General features: G+C 31.4%; 1 protein-coding gene across 4 annotated transcripts in view; it reads right to left on the bottom strand.

Annotated features, from left to right (window-relative positions):
* LOC127712216 (zinc finger protein 33A-like) overlaps positions 1 to 27242 on the bottom strand; it is an 81665-nt gene extending 54423 nt beyond the window's left edge. Inside the window, exons 1-4 of one of the 4 annotated variants that reach the window (XR_007986994.1) lie at positions 27126 to 27242; positions 18795 to 18903; positions 17136 to 18156; positions 1655 to 5639 (exon numbers count right to left, since the gene is read on the bottom strand). Coding sequence is in view for 2 of the 4 variants with exons in the window: in XM_052218526.1 (XP_052074486.1) it covers positions 17136 to 18146 (1011 nt within the window). In the remaining 2 variants the exon portion in view is untranslated. The remainder of the gene's footprint in view (positions 1 to 1654; positions 5640 to 17135; positions 18157 to 18794; positions 18904 to 27125) is intronic. The other 3 variants (XM_052218526.1, XM_052218527.1, XM_052218525.1) reach the window with 3 other exon arrangements.
* Positions 27243 to 27517: the final 275 nt, after the last annotated feature.

Below are 27517 nucleotides of genomic sequence, written 5' to 3'. Positions count from 1 at the left end.
TGTGTACTAAAAAAAACAAAAAAAAAACGGAAGAAAGAAGAAATAAATTTCATACTTTAATGTCTCATTTTATCATGTTTTTCAGACAATGGCTACATGAAAGCGATGGTTTGACAAATAGCATCGTGAACATGTATGAAAAAAATCAGACTTAATTGCCATCTATTCATTAATTAGAATAATTTTCTTTTCCTGAAATAATATTTACACTTTCAATGAACTTTTGGTGGCTAAATATTTTTCAAATCAAAATTTGAATAAATTGCTTCGCCGAGCGCAGCTGGATACGACCGCAGAGGTCCAACCCTGAATATTTGGGGCAAAAATGGACGCAATATTCGCGCTTGATACCGGTCTGAATCTGGATTGTAATTAAAAATTTGACACATAATAGGTTTCTGACACAGAATAACTGTATTCATAGAACTTAGAATTGGTTATTTGTTTAGAATTTTGTATTCAATTTTTGAATTTGTTCAATACACTATGCTGTTGCAAATTGCCCCCCCCCCCCCCCAAAAAAAAAGAATAAAAAAAGTACCCCCACCCCAAATAAAATATATTTGAAGAAATTTTCTTAATATTTCTGAAATGAAAAAAAATGCCCCCCCCCCAAAAAAAAAAATCCTTTTTACACCCCCCTCCTTCTTCCATTATTGGTCATAATCTCAATTCAAATTTCAAATGGTTTGCAACCATAATTACCCATTTACCCATGGCTAAAATTAATATTCCTTAATCAGCATTTTTCTAAAATAGTAACTTCTAAAAATACATTGACAATTAATCACCTGAAGACAACACAACATTTCTTTATACACAATTTAAAAGAAGTGTAAGGGAGATAATCCAAACATATAATTTGTACTTTTTTTCTAATTGTCCATTAACCAGAAAACCCTTTTGGCCCCTAATTCCGAAACTATTAGGACCATAATCCCCAAAATCAATCCAAACCTTCCTTTTGTGGTTATAAACCTTGTATTTGAATTTCATAGATTTCTATTTACATTTACTAAAGTCTTCTGACCAAGCGGACACGTCGTAATACCAATATACAACCGCAAATTTTTTTGCGGTCATATAAAAATACAATAGTGCACACGCTGAAATGTTTCGCCGTCATTACGAACCATTGATATTAAATTGACAGTCCTAAATATGAAGCTTTACTTCAACTGTCATTTAAACTTTAATTGGTCACAAAAAATGATGTCAAGGTCAGATAAACTACACAGTCAAAGCTCAGACATAAACAAGATGTTTCTTTTGTTTTTGACTCATAGGAGTAAAAAAATGCATACAAATGTGTTTTAATTTTCAGACTTATTTAAGTCAGAAAATGACAGACTTGTTTAAGTCTTTTTATGTTTATGAAAAGACTTGATTTTATTTGCTTCCCAAAGTGCACCACCTATTCCATTATAAACCTGTCTGAAAGTTCACAAGGACATGAGCTATCTATATCTAATTATCTAATTGAACATTTTTTACATAACATAAGATTATTTTCCTCCTTTAGTGTGGCTATAGATGGTTGCTTTGTAAAGTAAATGATTATTATTTCCATTTTTTTAGTCTCTCATGCATAATTTTCTTTAAAAGAGAAAGCATTGTCTTTCAATATTGTTATAATTTTATATAGATGCAGGACCTGTATATAAATATCCTTGGGTTTTGAAGTTGACCAATTTTGTTAACTTATCGACTTGTAGGAGTCAATATTTGCAACTTTTTAATTTAGGTCAAATATTTTTTGCTCAACACTTATCGAATTATTGAAGGCGTAAATTGTCTTAAATTAAAGGGAGACAAATCTTTGAATCTACAAATTTAGACCTCCATGAGTCAAAAACAGATTTAGACTTATTTATGTCTGAGCTCTGACTGACAAATACAAGTACACCTTAAAATCATTCGATACATCAAATATGCTTTAAATGTAGTCGACCTATTGCACATCTAAGAACAAACTCAACCAGGAAAGTTCAACCTTAACATTGATCAATGATCCATACAAATGAGGCCAAGGTCAGAAGAACCTTAACGCTCGGACATGTACACCCAACAAACATTACATGTTTTAAATATAGTAAACCTATTGCAGTTAGTTTATTAGAAACAAAGTCAACCAGGAAAACTTAAGATTGACCAATAAACCATAACAAGAGGCTCTCAAGAGCCTGAATCGCTCACCTGTATTTCAGAGGAGAAGATTTTTAAATGTTAGCAAACTTGATGAACAAATTGTGTAAAATTGTCTTTAAAGGGCAATAACTTCTTAAGGGGTCAATTGACAATTTTGGTCAGATTAACTTTTTTGTAGATCTTACTTTGCTGAACATTATTGCTGCTTACAGTTTATATATATATCTATAATAATATTCAAAATAATAACAAAAAACTGCAAAATTTTGCTAAAACTACCAATTCGGTGGCAGCAACCCAACAATGGGTTGCTCGATTCGTCTGATAATTTCTGGGCCGATAGATCTTGACCAATTAAACAATTTTACCACATGTCACATTTGCTCTAAAAGATTTAGTTTTTGAGATATAAGCCAAAAACTGCATTTGACCCTTATGTTCTATTTTTAGCCATGGCGGCCATGTTTGTCGATGGATCAAAACTTCGGATACAATTTATAAACTAGATACCCTAAGGAACATTTAGTTTGAAGGTATTTGGCCCAGTAGTTTCAGAGGAGAAGATTTTTCAAATAGTTTACGACGACAGACGACGACGACAGACGAAGGACAACGACGGACGCCAAGTGATGGCATAAGCTCACATGGGGCCCTTCCGTCCCCGGTGAGCTAAAAAATGAGGTCATGGTCAGATGTTAATAGCCGAACAATATAAACCTTACAGTCATTTTATACACCAAATATAGATGTCCTAAAATGCTTATAGTGTTAGAAAAACAGACCAAATACTAAGAACTGTAAACATAAGGTCACGATAAAATATAACATGCCAGACTGACATGTACATCGTGTATTTTCATACACTTAATATATTTGACCTATTGCATACAGTATTAGAAAAACAGAACAAAACATAAAAACTAAACTTTAACTACTGAACCATGAAAATGAAGATGATACCAGGTTCAACCTACAATAATCCCTTACATCAAATATAGTAGACCTATCGCCTATACTATCTGATATATAGATGTCGAGGTCAGGTGAAAACTGTCTGACGAGAATGAGGACTTTGCAAGGTACTCACATACCAAATAGTTATATTACTCATAATAAGAGAGAAATAAAGAATACTTTTTTTATAAGTAGTCACTGAACCATGAAAATGAGATCAAGAACAATGATCATATGACCAAAGGAAACTTTATAACATAAGGCATCTATATTCATATATGAAAGATCCAGGTTTTCTACCTTCGGAAATTATTAAGCTTTGAAGAGGTTTGTTAACACCGACGTGGCTGCCGCCGCCAGATCACTCTCCCTATGTTGAGCTTTCTGCGCCATATTTAAGTCGCATGCTCTAGAAAAAATGTTAATACATTTTAACTAAAATTCACACTTTTTTTATTCTTTGTTTGTTTTGTGTGTCTATATATTCGTCAAACTAATCAATGTCACTACATATAGTCACTAATATCTTCATTTTACAACATCAGAGATAAATTCATTCAATGCCAATGTTAAGCATGTCACCATCATTTTGTTTATTCTTCAATATCAACTCATCACCTTTATCACCAAACGCCATGTCATATTCCTTTCTCACATCTTACTCATTTCTTTTCATCATTTTCTGTTGCCATTCCACCATCACAATCGATGTTAAATTGTGACAATCTGCGATATTAACATTTTCTATAACAAACTTTTCATTTCCATTATTCAAATACAGTTTGCTTTTCTTTAGTACTTTTCGAATTATACATTGCACTTGAACTTTAAGATGTGCTATCTTCCATACCATCTGGATCTGAATCGGTACTATCTTCACTCTCCTCTGCCATCTCTTTTTCACAAAATGGTTTAAGCATAGGATCATTATGACATTTTTTATGCTGATTAAGATTTTTAACACTGTCAAATGTTTTTCCACAAAAGCAATCAAACATTCCATCATTATGTTTTCTCATGTGCTTTAACACTCCTGATTTGCTCCCAAACTGTTTTCCGCATAAGTGACACTGCGTTGGTTCCTTTGTTGTCATATTCCTTATGCATGAGTCTTCATGACGTTTTAGTACACTTTTAATAATAAATTTCTTGTTACATTTCTTGCATTCCAAAAAACCTCTATTTTTATGATTTAATATGTGTTTTTCTAATTGCTGTTTATACTTAAATACCCTAGTGCAGGATTTAACCTTGCATTTATAAAATTGACCCGAATGAGTAGTGAGCTCATGTCTACTCAGTCCTTGTATGGTCCTGAAGGACGCCCCACAATATCTACAAATATGTATCTGTGTTTCATGCTCTAAAAAATGTTCATTTAACTTATGTTGATCCGAAAAATATTTAAAACAACCTTTCTCTAGGCATTCATATACCATAGAATGTACCTTTTCCATATGAACTTTCAAGTCAAGTGTAGTTTTATGCTCTGTTTCACACTTATCACAAGTATATGATTGGAGTTCTGTAATCTTTTGCTTGCGAATAAGGTAAGCATGGTGTTTTCTATGCTTAGTATACTGTGTCTTATCTTCTGTTGAGAATTCACAATGTATACAACAGTAAACGTCTTGTGTCTGTATTGATTTTTTTTCATTTTGGTGACCGAGTAAAATTGAATTCATCCCTTCTACAAATTCCTCAGCATTAAACTCTTGCATTGTAGTTTCTAAACTTGTTTTCTCGACTGTTAAACTTGCTCCTTTATTCTGATCAACTGCAGAAGTCATACTGTTGATATTTCTGGTAAACTTTGAAGATTCCCAGTCATTTAATCCTTTACCCCCCTCACAATGCATTTTACTCATATGTTCTGAAAGATTTTTTTGGGCTTTATACACTTTATTACAAATGTCACATCGAAACATTAATCTTTTGAAACAATAACCCTCGTGTCTTTTCAGTGCACCCTTAAGTACAAATACCTGTCCACATTTTCTACATTTCAGGACACCATGTGATTTGTGCCATAACAAATGTTTTTGTAAGGCAGATTCTTCCACAAAACGTGCTTTACACCCTCTAAGCATACATAACAATAATGGCTTGTCCGGATGCATGAATTTTTTATGGCTTTGCAAACCGACTTCTGATTTATATTCATTTCCACATTCATCACAGACATATTTTTGAGATTTACATAGTTTAGACATCCTGAGCTTTCTTTTGAGGTAAGAGTGATGCTTTCTGTGTCTCTCTTGTTCCTTCTTATCACCTGTTGAAAATTCACATTTTTTACAATGCCACAACTTTTCTTGATTGGTCTCACCTGTTTCTATCTTTCCTTTATCTGATTGGCTCTTATTTCTAAGCTTTCTGTCAGATATTTTATTGTTTTCACGTTCACCGTTGTCTATCTGTTCTTGTAACCATGGTAAAGGACCTCCGTCACCTTCATCTAAGGAAATGAGGTCTGGAAGTGGTGATCCTTCTTCACAAGTCTTCTTTAAGCATTCCTCTTCCAAATCAACACTATCCTATAATCAGATTGAAACTCTTTGTTTTTCATTTAACATTTTATAAATTCAATTTATTCTTGCAGATCTTAAATTTTAGTGATGTTTTTCAATTTAAATAACTTATGAATTATTAAAACGGTTATTGCATTGTTAGGATATACGCCCAATTAAAGTCATTAGTCAACTATCTTAATTGACCGCTTTATCTTTTCACAATTGTCATTCTTACAACATAGTGCACACGTGAATAAAAAGGCATTCATAAGGCCCTTGGTGAAAAATTGTGATAATTCATGTGTTAATCTATCCAAACACCTTCATCCAATGGCAGTATGTTTATATAACAGGTGTCTTCACTTATTGGTAAAACTTATTTCTAAAAGTGGAAAAAAGGGAATCAACTGGAACTTTATCAAAAGTAAAAAAGGAATTTGTCCATCCCCACAGAGGATGCCCCTGCTTGCATATGACGTTACATAGGGACATAACTCAATAAAATGCTTCGCTGGGCGCAGCTTGATACGACCGCAGAGGTCGAACCCTGAACAGTTGGGGCAAGTATGGACACAACATTCAAGCTTGATACAGCTCTGAATTTGGATTGTGATTAAATATTTGACACAGCATAGGTTTCTGACACAGAAAGAATGTGGCCTAAGAACTTGAATTTTTTTAATTTACCTATTATGGTCCAATGTCCAAAATCAAAATACATGGTTAGATTCAGCATATCAAAAAACCCCATATATTCAATTTTTGTTGAAATCAAACAAAGTTTAATTTTGGACCCCAACTTGGACCAACTTGAAAACTGGGCCCATAATAAAAAATCTAAACACATGTTTAGATTCAGCATATCAAAGAACCCCAAGAATTCAATTTTTGTTAAAATCAAACTAAGTTTAATTTTGGACCCTTTGGACCTTAATGTAGACAAATTTAAAAAACAGGACCCAAAATTAAAAATCTAAATACAAGGTTAGATTTGGCATATCAAAGAACTCCAATAATTCAATTTTTGATGAAATCAAATGAAGTTTAATTTTGGACCCTTTTGACCTCAATATGAACCAATTTGATAGCGGGGTCCACAAATAAAAAATCTAAATACATGGTTAGATTCAGCATATCAAAGAACCCCATATATTCAATTTTTGTTGAAATCAAACAAAGTTTAATTTTGGACCCCAATTTGGACCAACTTGAAAACTGGGCCAAAAATCTAAAATCTAAATACATGTTTAGATTCAGCATATCAAAGAACCCCATATATTCAATTTTTGTTAAAATCAAACAAAGTTTAATTTTGGACCCTTTGAGACCTTAATGTCCAATTTGAAAACTGGATTCAAAATTAAAAATCTAAATACACGGTTAGATTCGGCATAACAAATAAATAAATGTGGTCAAAGATTTTACAAATCTAATGTGCCATACTGTGCAATTAAAGATTACTTCTTGAAATTTTTCAATATTTGAAATTTGAAAAAAAAAAATATTTGAAGAATAATTCTTTTTTATTTCTGAAATCTGAAATGAGAAAAAAATGACCCCCCCCCCCCCCCTTTTTTCCCCCAAAAAATTCTTTCCCTCAAGATATGGTCATAATCTCAATCAAATTTCCAATGGAGTTTGCAACCATAATTACCCATTTAAATTTACCATAGTGCCAACTTAATCTATTTTATAATAGAATTTAAAATATAGTGTCAAATCTTTCATATGGATTTTTTTGTAAAAAAAAAAAGATGCAACATTTGCAGATATTTTTACTGGTCTTCCTTTATAAATATGCATTTCTTAAAACATAATTTAAAAGCAGTGTAAGGGAAGTAACCAAAACGTTGTATTTGGATTACCTCCCTTACACTGTTTTAAATTATCTTAATTGTTCATTAACCATTACTTTATACATAATTTAAAAGCAGTGTAAGGGAGATAATTTCAATGATGTATTTGATTTATCTCCCTTACACTGCTTTAAATTATATTTTGTACTAAAGTATTTGTCCATTAACCAGGACAACCTTGTTTTTCCCCCTTTTTTGCCCCTAATTCCTAAACGGTTTGAGCCATAACCCCCCCAAAGCAAATCCTAACCATCCCTTTGTGGTATGGAAACTTGTAGTATAATTTCAGAGAGATCCATACACCGTTCCACAGTTATTGTCTGGAAACTAGAAAATGCTTATTTTTGGCCCCTAATTCCTTAACTGTACCATAACCCCCAAAATCAATCCCCACCTTCCTTTTGTGGTATTGAACCTTATGGTAAAATTTCAAAGAGATCCATTCACTTAAACTAAAGTTAGAGTGCGAAAACCAATGTGTCTTCGGACGACGACGACGACGACGACGCCAACGTCATACCAATATACGACCGCAAAAATTTTTTGCGGTCGTATAAAAACATTAAAAGTTACGCTACCGAAATTCGTACTTAATCTGAGTTTTATATACCAAGCATTGTTCATAAGTTTCATAATATTTGGTTAATGCAAACTTGAGTTAGGGAACGGAAACAAAAAAATGTGCAATTAGAACGGAGACCAATTTCAGGACGTTGAGATGGTCAAGTGTAGAACTTAATGCCCCCTCTGTTTAGGCGGGTGCATAAATAAATTTGAGAAAGTGATTTTCTATTTTTGAAAGATAATTTGTATTTGATAGGTATTGACCTGCTTTTAAAATCAAGACATTTTTATAAATATCATGAATATTTAGCAAAATCTTACTTTTCTTGGGAGGCATGGAAGATTTCAGAAAGGATTTATTCTGGCCTGGAAAAAATGAAAACAAATCTTACCCTTGAAAAACGTATGATGCAAATGAATATGTAAACAAAGCAAGAAGTTCAAACGAAACTTTTAATCTCAGATCAACGTCTTTTCATCCTCCCAAATCAAAATCAAATTGCGCCTTCCCCTTACCGAAAAATAAGCCCTGTGGCAAACATTTGCCGCAAGTTTGCAGCAAACATTGCCGCAAGCTTGCGGCAAACATTTGCTGCAAACTTGCCGCAACCATTTTACCATGCAAATGAAGGTTGCGGCAAGCTTGCTGCAAACAAAATTATGCAAATTAGATTTGCGGCAAGCTTGCGGCAATTGTTTGCTGCAAGCTTGCGGCAATTGTTTGCTGCAAGCTTGCGGCAAATGTTTGTTGCAAACTTGCGGCAAACTTGCAGGAACTACACATATATTAATGTCATGTGTGTAGACACATTCAATTTAGCTCTTTCAAATTACACAGCAACATTTTTAAAAGAATTCCTGCCTGTATACAAACAGTCATTGAAAGAATTCTTGCAAACAAAGGGGACAGGGGTCATTCTCAAATGACATCATATACCTGTAATTAAGAAATGAAAAAAGAATAAATCTTAAGTGTGTATCGGGTATAAAGCTAGGTAATAATTGCATTACAAAATTGAACTTAATTTTAATAAACATGGTACAGTACATCAATTACAAAATTCAAACTTTTAATACATGTAGCTAAAGATTTTCAAACACACACATATATATATAGTTGCTTACTTAATTATGTATGATGTGACATTAATTATTTTATCAAAACATGCTGTTCTATGAATTATTTGTACTTACAAAATTACATATTGATATAAATCCTTTATCATTGAACCAAAATGCCTCCTTGATCTCTTATATGTGAAATGCATTTTCCAAACACAATCAACATGACCTAGTCACAATTTCAAATTGTTAGCTTCCAGGAAGTGCCAACTAGGCATGCCCAGTTAATATTGTGTAGTTCTTGCAATGTTCTGGCAAACATATAGAATGGTCAAAGTTTTCTGCAATTTTGTGGCAAACATATAAAATGGTCAAAGTTTTCTGCAATCTTGCGGCAAACATTCTTAATTATCCTAACTTTCTGGCAATCTTACGGCAAACATTGATGTTTCTGCAAACTTGCCGCAAGCTTGCAGCAAAAAGCTGCAATGTTTGCCGGAAGTTTGCAGCTAGCGGCAAACATCTGCAAACACAATTTTCTGTGTTCCTGCAAACTTTTTGTTTGCCGCAAGCTTGCGGCAAGTCTGCTGCAAGTTTGCGGCAAACAATTCAGTTTCATAAGGGTCCTTATTGTATTTTTCAAACATGGTCTCTAAAAGCAAAGAGGCAATATATGATGCATTAACACAGATAAATGATTAACGGATTGGTGTTTATAAACTGTTTAATATCAGCTTGAATATAGTGTCCAAATGTGACCAAACTGTTCAGGGTTTGACTCTGGGGTGGTATCAGGCTGTGCTCAGGGAAGCATTTAATTGGCGTTAGACTTGTTTTTTATAAATCTACTATTTGTTTTGATTGAATTTGTTCAAAATGGTCATTGACTTTTGTTGAACAAGAATAACAAATTAACAAATTAACAATGAAAAGATACATGTACATGTTGTATATATTACATACAGATAAATTATGTATTAATTAAAAGGAATAAACATGATAATCATTCAGTTGCATTTCATATGAAAAATTCCAATAACCATGACAACTTTTATTAAATCTTAGTTTTAAGATTTCCTTCTGTAAAATTATAATGTTTACAGTTTATATATTTCCTGTGAACATGGTGAAAGACTGATAACTTCTTTTTGTTACAATAACCTACTGGTTTTTTTCCATTTCCGTTTATTTAGGACAATTAAGTTCTTTATTATATGACTATAAATGTTCTTTTTTCTCATTGGTTAAAAGCATTGGAAACTCTTTTTGATAAAACGTTATATTCACCGCGGCAAAAATCATTAGAGCTAGGTTAATATAAGATTTGGAACAGCGTCAGTGTATCCAAATATAGATTTTCCAAGGCATGGTCATAATGGTCAATGAGGTGGGTTTATGACATCAAGTAAATTCTCATTTTTTCTGTTTTCCTCTTGTTTTTGGTGTATTTTTTCTTATCTTGTTTTTGATGTACATGTACAATGAACTTTGTTTAGTAAACATTATTGAAAATTTCGATTTATGAAAATGAGCAACTGCAAAAGCACATGATATAAATGATATATATATATATATATATATATATATATTGTATAAAAAAAATTGTATAAAAACAGGCAGCAGTTTTAACAGTATCTTGGGCAAATTCTAGAAACTTAAAGAACAATAAAAAGTCTTATAATAAAACAAGTTGACTTTTGATTTCAGTAGATACAATAATTTATCAACAGCAGAGATATGGCCTCGGTGGATATCATTTCACTGGCCTGGGTTGATAAATCATTGTATCAACCTCATCAAAAGTCAACAATTGTATATTATCATGGATTTGTTTATTTCAATTAAAACTGATTCCAGTGTGATACGTTAAACTATTTAAAGCAATATGAATATAGGAGAGGCCAGTCATTGTCAAAATGTGAAAAAGCTTGAACTTTAATTTTGTAAATCAACAAAACTCATGTTCACCTTGTTATATATACATTTACTGACAATGTTGACATTACACTTTTAAACAATAAATGGGGAATGTGTCCATAGGGACACAGATGATGCCCCGCTAGCATATAACGCTTTAAAGGGACATAACTCAAGAACCGAAAAGTGAAGCTTCCAAAAATTTAACTTAAGACTGAGTTTTGTGGTAAAAAGCATTATATATACATTTCATTATATTTAGTTGAGACAAACTCAAGTTAGAGAAAGGAAAGAACAATTCAGCAATTTTTTCATTTGTAAAGGGCATAACTCTAGAACGGTAATCAAAGTGCTTGTAAGCACTGAATGGTAAATACTGCTTCGATTTATCAGTAGGAAGTAAAATTGAATATTGCATTGTATAAAGCATTGGTTGTAGTTGATTCAACTACCATTCTGGACAAAGAAAGATAACCCAAATTTTCAAAGAAGACTTTAAAATATTTTTAGAAATGAAGGATAAAAGTTGCTTTAATTTATCAGTGGAAGGCAAAATTAAACTGCGTTGTATAAAGCATTGATTGTAGTTGATTAAACTATAATCATGGACAAAGGAAGATAACTCAAATTCTAAAAATTACTTAATTTAGAGAACAGAAACGAAAAATTCATCAATTTGTCCATTTGCAAAGGGCATAACTCTAGAAAGGTAGAAGGGACGCCACCAAAATTCAAACTTGAGCTGTATTAAGTGGTAATAAACATTGTATATAAGTTTCATAACATTTGGTTGAGGCAAACTTAAGTTAGAGAACGGGAACCAACTTTGGGACGTACGTACATACAGACGGACAAGGGTAAAACTTAATGCCACCTCCGCTAAGGCGTGGGCATAACAAGTTTTTCTGACAATCATTTATTTGTTTGAGCAGTCATCACTACATGCAAATGACATGTATGATTTTGTAAAGATTTTTTTAATTATTTGACTTGCATGTACATGTACACATGGTACATTTGTACACAAGATTCAAATATGTTCAAATGTACATCTCAGTAAAGGGAAACAACTCCAACTGAAATCATATGTGGAGATACTACACTAAACATGCTAAATCTTTTTTCATTTAGCATGTTTAGCAAAAATGTTTAGTGTTAAATTCAAAATTATGAAAATATTTCAAAAATTCACATCATGATTATGGCAGTAATAAAAAATAATTCAATTTCAACTACAGTACTTGCAACCTTAGGCGTTACTATTTTAGCGATCAGTCAGCAGTCATTGATCAGTCACCGATCAGTCAAGTTCGCATCAAACTCACGTGACCAATCCGTCAGACTTATAGTAAAAATATTTGACTGATCGGAAGGATCTGACGGATCGGAACGATAGACCTTTCTGATGGATTGAACTCTACTACGTCACATGATGAACTAATACAAATTACAGAATCTTAGATTCGTTTCATTTAATTAAAATGGCGCCACGGAAAAAACGAAACGTTCAAGTACAAAAGATCAACATTTTTTTAGTAATTATTCAGCAAAGTTTTATGAATTTAAAAAGAAAAGAAATATACAAATAAAACTGATTTCAAATATTATTATAAAAGAATGCTGATTTTCGTTTTTTATTTGGGTTATATATATTTTCATACACGAAGAGTGCTAAAACGATTGTTATTGCTATTAGGATTTTGTTCCGAAAATGCTCTGGAAAATGAAATGACAAGATCATTTATTGCCAATTTCTGTGTATTATTTTCAATATTTTTAAGTATTTAAATCCTTATAATTCTTATAAAAAACTTATCTGGAGGCCTTTAAAATAACTAGTTACAAATAAAATTTGCTGAATTTTTTATAAAAAAAAGAAATATTGGTAACTTGTTAGAGTTTAAAAACTGCAAAAGACTTTTAATATCTTCTCTCTGATATTTATTTAATTTTATGAAAAACAACCCATTATTGCAATTGACATTGCATTATTTCTGATATAAAAGAAGAAATATTTGCATTTTTTAGCAATGTGAACAATAATTTAGTATTTTTTCCCAGAAATTCAGCATTATTTATGAAAAACAACCAATCCAACCAACCAATGTACAAAAAGTACTGAAATCAAATGGCGGTTCGTGATTTCTATCATAATAAGGAAATTATTGTATGTGTATTCAAGTTTAAGTATTATCCTTACATTTTTAAAATTCTTAAAAAAATAAATTATCTTGAGGCCTTTGAAATAACTAGTTACAATAACATTGCATTTTTTTTTATCAAAAAAAGAAAAATTGGTAATTTTAAACAATGCTAACAACATTTTAGTATATTTTCTCTGATATTCTTTAAATCTTATGAAAAACAACCAATCCTGAACTACAAAAAGTACAAAATCCAATGGCAGTCAATAATTTCCATTAAAATAAAGAAATGATTGCATTCCTTATCACAAAAAACAAAAGTTTATGCATATTTATCCTTCAATTATTCACATTTTATACAAAATTACTTATCTAAAGGCATTTACAATGACTGATTGCAATTGACGTTCCATTATTTCTGATAAAAAAGAAGAACTATTTGCATTTTTAGCAAGACAAACAAAAAATTCAGTATCTTTTCCCTGAAATTCATCATAATTTTTGAAAAACAACCAATCCTGATGTACAAAAAGTACTGGAATCAAATGGAGATTCATAATTTTCATCAAAATAAAGAAATTATTGCATTCATATTTAACACAAACAAAAGTAAGTATTTTTTCCCTACATTATTCGCATTTTATACAAAATTACTTATCTAAACATGCTAAAGGCATTTATAATAACTGATTGCAATTGACATTGCATTATTTCTGATATAAAAGAAGAAATAATTGCATTTTTAAGCAACACGAACAAAAAATTAGGATCTTTTCCTGAAATTCAGCATAATTTATGAAAAACAACCAATCCTGATGTACAAAAAGTACAGAAATCAAATAGTGGTTCATGATTTCTATCATAATAAAGAAATTATTGTATATGTATTCAACACAAACAAATTTTAAGTATTATTCTCCTTACATTATTAAAATTCTTATAAAAACTTACATGTATCTTGAGGCCTTTGAAATAACTAGTTACAAATAACATTGCATTTTTTTTATCATAAAAAGAAAATAGGTAATTTTAAACAATGCTAACAACATTTTAGTATATTTTCTCTGATATTCTTTCAATTTTATGAAAAACAACCAATCCTGAACTTCAAAAAGTACAAATTCCAATGGCGGTCAATAATTTCCATAAAAATAAAGAAATGATTGCATTCTTATTCAACAAAAACAAAAGTTTATGCATATTTATCCTTCAATTATTCACATTTTATACAAAATTACTTATCTAAAGGCAAATATAATGACTGATTGCAATTGACATTCCATTATTTTTGATAAAAAAGAAGAAATATTTGTATTTTTATGCAAAACAACAAAAATTTAGTTTCTTTTCCCTGAAATTCAGCATATTTTATGACAAACAACCAATCCTTATGTATAAAAAGTACTGAAATCAAATGGCGGTTCATAATTTCTATCAAAATAAAGAAATTATTGCATTCATATTCAACACAAGCAAATGTTTAAGCCTTATTTATTTAAAATTCTCATAAAAAAAAATTATCTTGATGCCTTTTAAGTAACTAGTTTCAAAAACATTGCATTTTTTTTTATCATAAAAAGAAAAATTGGTAATTTTAAACAATGCGAACAATATTTTAGTATATTTTCTCTGATATTCTTTCAATTTTATGAAAAACAATCAATTCTGAACTACAAAAAGTACAAAAATCCAATGGCAGTCAATAATTTCCATTAAAATAAAGAAATGATAGCATTTTTTTTCAACAAAAACAAAAGTTAATGCATATTTATCCTTCAATTATTCAAAATTTATACAAAATTACTTATCTAAAGGCATTTATAATGACTGATTGCAATTGACGTTGCATAATGTCTGATATAAAAGAAGTAATATTTGCATTTTAAAGCAATGCCAACAGAAATTTAGTATCTTTTCCCTGAAATTCAGCATATTTTATGAAAAACAACCAATCCTAATGTACAAAAAGTACTGAAATCAAATGGCGGTTCATAATTTCTATCAAAATAAAGTATTTATTGTATATGTATTCAACACAAACAAAAGTTTAAGTATTATTCTTCTTATATTATTAAAATTCTTATAAAAAAATTATCTCGAGGCCTTTGAAATAAATAGTTACAAATAACATTGCATTTTTTTTATCATAAAAAGAAAAATTGGTAATTTTAAACAATGCGAACAACATTTTAGTATATTTTCTCTGATATTCTTTTAATTTTATGAAAAGCAACCAATCTTGAACTACAAAAAGGTACAAAATCCAATTGCAGTCAATAATTTCCATTAAAATAAAGAAATGATTGCATTCTTATTCAACAAAAACAAAAGTTAATGCATATTTATCCTTGAACCATTCACATTTTATACAAAATTACATATCTAAAGGCATTTATAATGACTGATTGCAATTGACCTTCCATTATTTCTGATAAAAAAGAAGAAATATTTTCATTTTTAAGCAACACGAACAAAAATTTAGTATCTTTTCCCTGAAATTCAACATAATTTTTGAAAAACAACCAATCCTGATGTACAAAAAGTACTGAAATCAAATGGTGGTTCATAATCTCTATCAAATCAAAGAAATTATTGTATATGTATTCAACACAAACAAAAGTATTTTTCTACTTACATTATTAAAATTCTTATAACAAACTTATCTTGAGGCCTAAGAAATAACTAGTTACAAATAACATTGCAATATTTTTTATCAAAAGAAGAAAAATTAGTAATTTTATACATTGCAAACAACATTTTAGTATATTTTCTCTGATATTTTTTTAATTTTATGAAAAACAATTAATCCTGAACTACAAAAAGTACAAGAATCCAATGGCAGTCCTAACAATAAAGAAATGATTGCATTCTCTATCAAAATAAGAGAATATGAAGTAATACATACATTGGTTAATGCGTGAACAGTAATTTATATATCTTTTTTATGTGTTATTGCGACCAAGTTGATTACAAATTAAGGAGTAAAGGTGTCTTTGTAGAGGTCCGTGTTTATCGAATGTAATTACTGTGGAGTTCGTTTTACATAAGAATTTTAATTATATACGTATCTGTCCAATCCGTGCATATAACTACTTTACTGATCGATTGCTGACCGTTGTCACGGTAACTCTCACATAGCTAATTTGACGTATCTGACGGAATCTATGGGTCATCGATCACCGATCAGTCATTGACCAGTCAAACATCTGTCACCGATCATTCACGTCAAACAGTAACGCCTAAGGTTTGCAAGTACTGTACTGCCAAAAAGATGTGACCACGTTACAACCAGTTTTGTATGACAATTCCTGATGCATCTGATAAACGGATAACAAGATAACCATATTCTGTAAGCAGTCAATACTTCCTCTATAGCTATAATGCTTCTAAACAATCTGAGAGATGTTTGGTGAAAATAAAAATGACTGATAAGTTGGTCTTGCACATATTGCTATAAATTATCATCATGATTATACATATTATACACATGTAGCACTATTTTGATGCCTGTTACAGTTTGAGGACTGGGTCCATAGTGCTCCTTTTATGGCAAAATGTGGCATGTTTTTGCCCTAATTCCTGATTATTTGGTGCAATTACCCCCAAAGTCAATCCTAGCCTTCCCTTTGTGATATGGAACCTTGTATAAATCAATTTCAGAAAGATCCATACACTTATAACACACAAGTTATTGTCCAGAAACTACAAAAATGCTTGTTTTTGGCCCCTCATTCCTAAACTGTTGGTGCCATAACCCCCTAATCAATCCCAACCTTCCTGTTTCCATATGGAAAATTATGGTAAAATTTCATAGAGATCCATTCACTTAAACATGTTAAACTTAAGTTATTGTACGGAAACCAAATGAGTCTTCGGACGACGACACCCATGACAACATGACAGCATTACAAAAACGCAAATTTTTTCGGTCATATAAAAATTGTATAAGAATAAGTTTAAATTATCATTACTAATACCTTTTTGCCGTCTTCTCCACAATCTTCACTGTTGTAACTTTGTGTTTGGTCTGGTTCAGTTCCCACCTCTTGGTCATCATTGGTTTCTCCACTAAATAAAACCATACATTCTGTACAAACTGTCTTGCTTGGATCTGTAACATTTTCCTCTTCACTGACAATTTTTTTTGTACATAGAGAACATAAACTGGATTTAGTTTGATCTAGACAAGAAGAAGCAGGTTTAGATGGCTGGGCTTTATCTATTTCAGATAATTGTTTTGCAATGGCCAATATTTCAGAGACATTAGATGAGGTGGCATTGTCTTTTGCTTGTGTGATTTCATTGTGGAACATTTTTCTTCTCTTGTTGCTTCTGGTTTTTCTTACTTTGGGCAGATCCAAAGATTTGTCGGCATCCCTTTCTCCTTCCAAATCTTGACTCCTTTTAACCATATCACCACCAACTTTTACATCACTGTTGTCATAGTTGAGATCCTCTACATTATCAACAGTGTTTGTACTGTCAACAAAGTTGTCATCTGGTCCATGATTGACAGATGCCACCAGTGCTGTAATCTTATCCGGTGATTCTATTATTTCCTCTGCAACTTGAACAGCACAAAATGGGTTTATGTTTTGGACCTCATAAATATTTTGATCTTGCTGAATAAAATTTTCAGCAGCAGATTTTATTTTGTTAAGCCCTATTGTCTGACACAAAAGTCTAAAATTTACTTTATTCTCCTGGGAAATATTTAACTGTCCTGTATAAAGGGTCTGCACCAAACAGCATACTGTTTTTAATGAATAATTCTTAAGACTGACATAAACTCTTGTACCTTGATTTTCAGACGCCAATTGATTCCTTAAATATGGACTTTTACATGCCATTAGAACAAGTTTATGAACAAATATGACCCCATCTTTGCACTCGAGGCCTGCATCACAGAATGTCCCTTCCTGCTGTAGTTCATACATACATTTTGTCAGGTCATCTACGTGACTAGGAATGGTAAAGCTGTCTTCCATGTTTCAGCACCTATTCAAAATTAAATTGTGATAAATCATTATTTATCATGTTAGTCTATAGCATGTTACATGAAATACAAGAAGAACACAAAATATCATTCAGATTATGATCATGTTCTAGTTAATTAACAATTTGATCAAATAGATATTTAATTTTGGCTTTATTTCTGTATCATTTTGATAATCAATGATAATTTTTACATGTATATGTATCATGTGTACAGAGTTCTCAAAAGGTGATAAATCCTAGGGATTTAAGTTATTTTCATTTGACCAACAAAATTTGTAATGGTCTGGGACAATTTTAGTATTTTGTAGTAGAAATAATTTATTTTCCACAAGGACCACCAGAGAAAAAAGATTTCAAGAACTCTATGTGTATCATATCAAAAATATGGCATGAATGGACAAATGCAAGAATTCAAAGTGTATTAAATAACATCATGAATATTGGACAGGTTGAAACAAAAAAAAGTGTATTTTTTTCATTTATTTGGTAAAAATGCTTGACTGCTTTCTAATTTTTGCCAGACAAGCTGACATTTGATATAATTTTACGAAAACAAGAATAAAGCTATTTCTAAAAATGTTTATAACATTGCATTAAGGTATGAATAAGATGGTGAGTTCAAAATTTTAAAAACTCACCAAGCTGGCAAGTGGGATTTTAATTTGGTGAGTTGAAATGAAAAACTGCTCACCAATGTGGCTAGTTCCAAGAAAAAAGTTTTCACACACTGTACATCTCAGTTAATTCCTATAAAAAAAGGAGTATCATATGTAACTGTATCATGTGTATGTTACTTTTATCATTTGTACAGTGACACAAACATTATCTTTAATCTATTAGTATGTAAATTCAGATATTATTGTGATGTTTTTATTTTTGTGAAAGTGCCATAGGGTTAAAATTGAAATAATTTAAACTAGCATTTTGAAAGTGTTTATATGAATAAAACAGGACTTTTCTCAATTTCGCAAAAAATTTAAATCGCATTTTTGTTTTAAATGACAAAATCGTAAAAATAAATGCATGCAATAATTTCTGAATTTACAGCTATGGGCTTTGCTGATTGTTGAAGGCTGTACAGTGACCTATAGCTGTTTCTTTCTGTGTCACTTGGTCTCTTGTGAAATTTATTAGTTTTTGTGTGAAGGGTAAAAAAGCTATTCTTCTGCCAATACATCATGTATATATATCCCAAGTAACGAGTAACGACTTTAAAAAAAGCTCTTCTTTAGTTAAGCATATAATTAGGTATCCTAAAATCATCTGGTTTAACAAGCACTAACTGTAAAAGCGTCGAAAAAAGTACCACCGACTAACCCTATTTTTTATGAACAATGCCACATGCAACCAGAACAAACATTCTTTTATTAGCTTGAATTAATTCATGTAGAAAATCACTCATTTAAGCAAGTCCCCTGACTGTTAGATATGATTAATAGTTCTCTTAAATTAGACATGATGTAATACAATGTATATCTATTTTCAAATTATAAACAAATATATTTAATAGTTCCAAATATTTTTTCTTTCATTTGTCACAAACTAATATAAGGACCCAGCAGTTGCAATATTTTATGCATATATATATCAGCTCCAAAGCACGGAGGCAAATATCCAGCATAAGAAGAAAAATCTGAATCTGAACGGACAACACCACAAATATCAATATTATCCAGAACTTAGTTGGTCTTTTTGGAGAAAATAACTAATACATAGATGACAGATGCAATGTCCTAATGTCAACAACTTTTATCTATACACAATGTAATGTAATGAAATATATACCTGAATAAAAATAGATTATTATCTGATTAAAGGATTTCACTTCATAAAAAAAAATATATATAAATATAGCATTCAGAAAATTAGTTTATACAAAATCACACAAAACTCAAACAATTTACCAAAGAATGTATTTTAAACAAGCATTCTGAGAGTATTGCATGGCACTACATAGTCCCCTACTGGGTAAAAATTCATTATACTGGAACAAAATGCTAACTTGTTCTATAACTTGTCATGGTGTAAACAAAAAGTAAATATCATGTCAATATCTTCAAGCATGACTAAAAACAGTGTGGAAAACTGATTATATGAGTGAATTTTTCAAGTCTAAGGACCATAAACCTGCACAAAATTATTAGACTGAAACAAAAATTTGAACTTGATCTGTAACTTGTAATGATAAAACTATATACCAATTATCAATCAATATCTAACAATGTCTAATAAGCATGATGAAAAAAACATTAGATATGATTAATAGTTCTCTAAAATTAGATATGATGTAATACAGTGTATACTGTATCTATTTTCAAATTATAATCAAATATAATTAATAGTTCCAAATATTTTTTCTTTCATTTGTCACAAATATAGATTTGTAACTTGTCAATAAAATGTCAACAACTTTTATCTACACAATGTAATGTATTGAAATATATACATTAATAAAAATAGATTATTATCTAATTATAAGATTTCTCTTCATAATTTTTTTTTATATATATAGCATTCAGAAAATTAGTTTATACTAAATAACAAACAAACCTGTCAAAAAATTCTTCAAATAATTTAACAAAGAATGTCTTTTAAAAAATGAGTTATCTCCCTTTGTACAGAAATATGGTTTAACAAATTCCTTAAACATTAGATATGGTCCAGAGTTATGGTCCATAACTCTGGACTAAATCATCAGACCAGAACAAAATTCGAACTTGATCTATAACTTGTCATGATAAAACTATATACCAAATATCAAATCAATATCTTCAAGAACAAAGAAAAAAGTGTGGAAAGCTGATTTGCAGGACTGACGGATGGACAGACGGACAGATGGACAGACTTACAGACGGACAGGCGGAGGGAGTGCAAACCTAAATTCCCCTTCGACTTCGTCAGTAGGGAACTAAAAATGAGTTATCTCCCTTTATACAGAAATATGGTTTAACATACAAAATGTAGTACTCTAACATTATATATGGACCATGATAACTCTGGACTAAATCATCAGACTTGAACAAAATTCGAAGTTGACCTATAACTTGTCATGATAAAACTTATACCAAATATCAAATCAATATCTTCAAGAACGAAGAATAAACTGTTATCACAGAGATATGTCTAGCCTTTTTGTAATTTTGATAATGCAAGCAAATGTTGAAATTAAAATAGCAATACTTTAACAGGTAAGTTATGCAAGTATTCAAAGTCGATGAACCATGACTGAAGGTACATGGCTATTAAACAATCTCCATGGAATGAGATGTGCCAATGCTAATACAACTGCATACCAAATACCATTGACTTAGTATAAGTCGTTCCCTTTAAACAAACCTAAACACAAACATTAATAACTTGTAAACTATGTAAAAGTTTCAAAGTCAATGAACCATGATTAGGGTGGGGGCTATATAATCTCCATGGAAACGATACTTGCGAATGCCAATACATTTGCATACCAAATTTCATTGACATAACATTGGTAGTTCATCTTAAACTGATCTAATCACAAACTAATACATGCAAACTAAGCAAAAGTTTCAAAGTCAATAGACCATGACTGAGGGGGCGGGGCCAAATATTCTCCGTGGAGATGAGATGTGCTAATGCTTATACAACTGAACACCAATTAACATTGGCCTACCACTAATGGTTCCCCTTGAACTGACCTAATCACAAACTAATACATGTTAGCTTAGCAAAATTTTTAAAGCCTATAGACCATGACTAAGGGGGAGGAGCCAAATAATCTCCATGGAAATGAGATATGCCAATGCTTATACAACTGCATACCAAATATCATTGTCCTACCACTAGTGATTCCCCATAAATTGACCTAATCACAAACTAATACATGTAAACTATGAAAAGTTTCAAAGTCAATAGACCTTGACTGAGGGGGCGGGGCCAAATAATCTCCATGGTAATGAGATGTGCCAATGCTAATACAACTGCATACCAAATATCATTGACCTACCACTGGATTTGTAGAAACTGTCATTGTAAATAAAATTTAAAAAAAAATTGTCTGCAATATTGTAAATATCAAATAAAAGTCTTCAAATTTTATTTTGATACATATTTCTAGTCCCATCGTACACTGCAGTGCATTGATGACGATGTAACAATAACACAATGTAACCAATTATTGTTACATTCGTAATTAATCGGTTCCTTACCCAACCCTGCATTCCAGCATTTAGTCTCCAATGTAACAATAATTATTTTATTTTTGCTACATCTCCATGTAACCGTAGCCAGTGCCTTCTTCTTATGTGGGATATTTGCCTCCGTGCCTTGGAGTATTGGAGCGTCTTTTTACCACAGAAACCCACAGAACACCACAGAATACCACAGAACACCCAAAATATAACACAGAACTACACAAAATACAACAAGAGTGCACACACTGAAATGTCTCGCCTTCTTTACTAATCATTGATATTATGTTGATAGTCCTAAATATAAAGCTTTATTACAACTGTCACATAAACTTAACATTAACCAAGTAAACTAAACATTGACCAATGAACCATGAAAATGAGGTCAAGGTCAGATGAACCATGCTAGGCAGGCATGTACAGCTAACAATTCTTCCATACAACAAATATAGTTGACCTATTGCTTATAGTTATAGAAAAACAGACCAAAACACAAAAACTCAAAATTGAGCAATGAACCTTGAAAATGAGGTCAAGGTCAAATAAAACCTGCGTGACTGACATATAGATCATAAAATATTTCCATACACCAAATATAGTTGAACTATTGCATATATAGTATTAGAAAAAAAAGACCAAAACTCAAAAACTTAACTTTGACCAATGAACCATGAAAATGAGGTCAAGGTCAGATGACACCTTCCAGCTAGACATGTACACCTTACAATCATTCTATACACCAAATATAGTAGACCTATTGCATACAGTATAAGAAAAACAGACCAAAACACAAAAACTTAACTATAACCACTGAACCATGAAAATGAGGTCAAGGTCAGATGACACCTGCCAGTTGGACATGTACACCTTAGTCCTTCCATACACCGAATATACTAGACCTATTGCTTATAGTATCTGAGATATGGACTTGACCACCAAAACTTAACCTTGTTCACTGATCCATGAAATGAGGTCGAGGTCAAGTGAAAACTGTCTGACGGGCATGAGGACCTTGCAAGGTACGCACATACCAAATATAGTTATCCTATTACTTATAATAAGAGAGAATTTAACATTACAAAAAATCTTAACTTTTTTTTCAAGTAGTCACTGAACCATGAAAACGAGGTCAAGGACATTGGACATGTAACTGATGGAAACTTCGTAACATGAGGCATTCATATACAAAGTATGAAGCATCCAGATCTTTTACCTTCTAAAATATAAAGCTTTTAAGAAGTTAGCTAACGCCGCCGCCCCCGGATCACTATCCCTATGTCGAGCTTTCTGCGACAAAAGTCGCAGGCTCAACAATAAAACTACTTAAATATACCACAGAACATTGAATTAATTTACAAAATGCAAAACTAATAATTCAGAATTATATTATTTTTATAATTCGGGCTACACTAATGACAGGACCATTGACCGGATGAGATATAAATTACTTTAATGATCATAACTTTTCTTGTTATTTGGTAGATTTTTTTTTATATTTGGAGACCTTTGAGATACTAAACTATATTTTATAAAAATCTTTTAAAAACAATTTATTCTATAGAAAAAAATGATTTTCTATAAATAAATGTTTTCTTATAAATATTTTTTTTTCTATTAAAAAATGTTTATCTATTAATAAAATGCTTTTTCTATTAAAAAAATGCTTTTTCTATAAAGAGAAAAGTTGACATGATGAATTTTACCGGCGCCATTTATACTACTAAGATTAAGTTTGTTCTCCCAATTCTGTTAATAAATTTCAAAATAATCAACTATTTAAAAAATTGTCAATTGATTGAATTCTAATTGCCATCTGATTATGGAGGGTATAAATGGTTTATTCCTCCTAAAATCTTGCAGAGACATATAATAAATGTATATCTGAATCTTGTACAATGTATGTCATTTGTAAACTTCTTAGGAAGAAAGATAAGAAGTTAGCAATATCCTTTAACTTTACTTTCCGCTATATAGATGATGTTCTCTCACTAAATAATTCAAAATTTGGTGACTATGTTGAACGCATTTATCCCTTCGAACTAGAGATAAAGGATACAACAGATACAGTTAAGTCTGCCTCATATCTTGACTTTCATCTAGAAATTGACAATGAGGGTTGGTTGAAAACAAAACTTTACGACAAAAGAGATGATTTCAGCTTCCCAATTGTGAACTTTCCATTTCTATGTAGCAACATTCCAGCAGCGCCTGCATAGAGTGTATATATCTCACAATTAATACGATATTCCCGGGCTTATATTTTCTATCATGATTTCCTTGATAGAGGGTTACTGCTCACAAGGAAGCTATTAAACCAAGAGTTCCAAATGGTGAAGTTGAAATCATTCCTTCTTAAATTTTACGGACGGCATCACGAGTTGGTTGACCGTAATGGAATAACTGTTTCACAGATGATATCAGATATGTTCCTTATGTCGTGACCTACCTAATTAGACTATTTACCAGATTTGTAATAACATGAGCAACACGACGGGTGCCACAAGTGGAGCAGGATCTGCTTACCCTTCCTGAGCACCTGAGATCACCCCAAGTTTTCGGTGGGGTTCATGTTGCTTAGTCTTTAGTTTTCTGTGTTGTGTCTTGTGTGCTATTGTTTGGCTGTTTGTCTTTTTTGTTTTTTGGCTGTGGCGTTGTCGGTTTGTTTTCGATCTGTGAGTTTGACTGTCTCTCTGGTATTTTTTGTCCCTCTTTTCTAAGAAATCCATGTAGAAATATAAGGAATAGATGAATAAACAAGGGTATCATCAGATTAGAATGTCAAAACATAATGCTAATTAACTTCAGGTAAATATCTATAAAACCTAACGAGTTTTCATCTTCTTCTTCTTCCGGTAAGCGGCCACCGTCAACTGGTTGACTATTCTGCCACATTTTGGAGTGAGCGCATGAAATATTTTTGAAATTTAATAAACAAAAAGAGAATGGGTGCAATTTAATATATATACAGGTTACAATTAAAAACATGGCATTTACTTCTAATGACGGAGCTGAGCCTTGAAGGATTCAGGACTCAGGGCGGAGAGACAGTAGAGTTGGGCAAGGTGTTCCACTCTCTGATTGTTCTAGGATAGAACGACTCCTTCCGTACAGTTGTTTTACATGATGGTATTCTAAGTGCCTTTTCGTTGTTATGTCTGGAAGGATGTTCATTCAGTATTAGCTTACTGGATGTATCGATTTTGACAAAGTTGTTTTGTAGCTTATATATATATACATCATTATAAAGCGGCTATGTTTCCTTCGTTCTTGTAGGGTAGACCATTCAAGATGTTCAAGCATGCTACTAACAGATGAGGTGTTGTGATATCTGTTAGTAACATACCTTGCTGTGTACAGTTTGAAAATATAAATAGTAAAAATCTGAAATATTGTCCAATGACTTTTATTTCATCTCAAAAAATTTAGTTTATTTGAATAATAAATGTCAAATTATAAAAAGAATTAACAGTAACAATAATATAATGTCTGAAGTAATTATATTTCGAAGTTCTGTGGTATTCTGTGGTAAAAAGACGCTCCCGTATACATTTAATATTGCAACTGCTGGGTCCTTATCTTCACCCTGACCTCACTAATACCACAGGAATCGGAAATTCTATCAATAAAATTCTGTAAATAATAAAGTCGACTATCAATAGAGCTTCTCGTAGTCGCTTCTCTACGAGAAGCTCTATTGATAGTCGACTTTATTATTTACAGAATTTTATTGATAGAATTTCTGATTCCTGTTATCTATTAGCACAGGAATTTCCGATTCCTGTTATCTATTAGCACAGGAATCTGAAATTCTATCAATAAAATTCTGTAAATAATAAAGTCGACTATCAATAGAGCTTCTCGTAGTCGCAATCGGAAATTCTATCAATAAAATTCTGTAAATAATAAAGTCGACTATCAATTAAGCTTCTCGTAGTCGCTTCTCTACGAGAAGCTCTATTGATAGTCGACTTTATTATTTACAGAATTTTATTGATAGAATTTCCGCTTCTCTACGAGAAGCTTTGTTGATAGTCGACTTTATTATTTACAGAATTTTATTGATAGAATTTCCTATTCCTGTGCTAATACGAATACGAATACGAAAGTTTTATTTTGATTCGGTTCACATTTAACAATACAAACATAAGCTCTTTTTACCGCATATAAAGTAACACAAACACAACATTAAAACACACAACATGCAGACAGGATATATATCAGCACAGGCATATTGAAATACATGCAAAGCACTGCTAAAATACATATCTAAAGCCAAAGCTGAAGCACACCTAAAATTTAAGCACAACTAAAATTAAGCACAAATAAAATATAGCACACATGCAAAAATCTAAGGCATAATAACATGTTAGAGCAACTTCTAAAATATGAAAAATCTTATCTACAAGCAGAACAACAACATTTTGAACGGGTCTCACTAATTAGCGACAAGAAGCGTCAAGAAGCGACAAGAAGCGACAAGAAACGTCAAGAAGCGTCAAGAAGCGACAAGAAGAATAAATTTAGCGACAAGAAGACTATTTAGCGACAAGAAAACTTAAAAAAAATATTATTAGAACAAATATATTAAAAAAAATATGCATTGACATTTTTATTTTAATATACAGAAAGTAAAGTGATTTTAATTTTTTTTTAAATATATTGATAGATATTGATAAATATAGAAATTTTCGGCGTTTATATTTGGACTATATATCCTACCCTCACGATACTGATAGATTTCTATAAGAATGAAAAGTCTAAGTATAAAATAAAACAAGTTCAAAGTCTGTGATTCTCTTCACTTACCCTTTCTTAGAAATCAAACGGTCATAAAAGGAGCTCATAAAACATTTCAAGGTTTCCTTGTACGAAATCTTCTTTAGCATGTTTAGAGTATGATTGTAGGTCAGACATGACGCTACCTTGATTTTTTCGGTCTTTAGTTTACACATCCTAAAAAATCCTACATTTCCGGTTTACAGACTTAAATCACTTTGGATGTCTGTATGTTCATAGAATCATTTGGCGTAAAAATAATTTTTAAACCCAAAAGAAAACAACCTAATAGGTGTACAACGGACGTTCATTATATTTAGCACATGACCCCAGACCACAATTAATGATCCCGCTTTGCGTTGTCATATAGTTCCCTTTAATTAAAGTGTATTTTTTCTTTACTTTTTTTCTTTCCCTTTCTC

The sequence above is a fragment of the Mytilus californianus genome, unplaced genomic scaffold (assembly GCF_021869535.1).
Source record: "Mytilus californianus isolate M0D057914Y unplaced genomic scaffold, xbMytCali1.0.p SCAF_8, whole genome shotgun sequence".
NCBI lineage: Eukaryota > Metazoa > Mollusca > Bivalvia > Mytilida > Mytilidae > Mytilus > Mytilus californianus.
The sequence above is the reverse complement of the archived record's forward strand: the minus strand, read 5'-3'. Positions and strand labels throughout refer to the sequence as shown.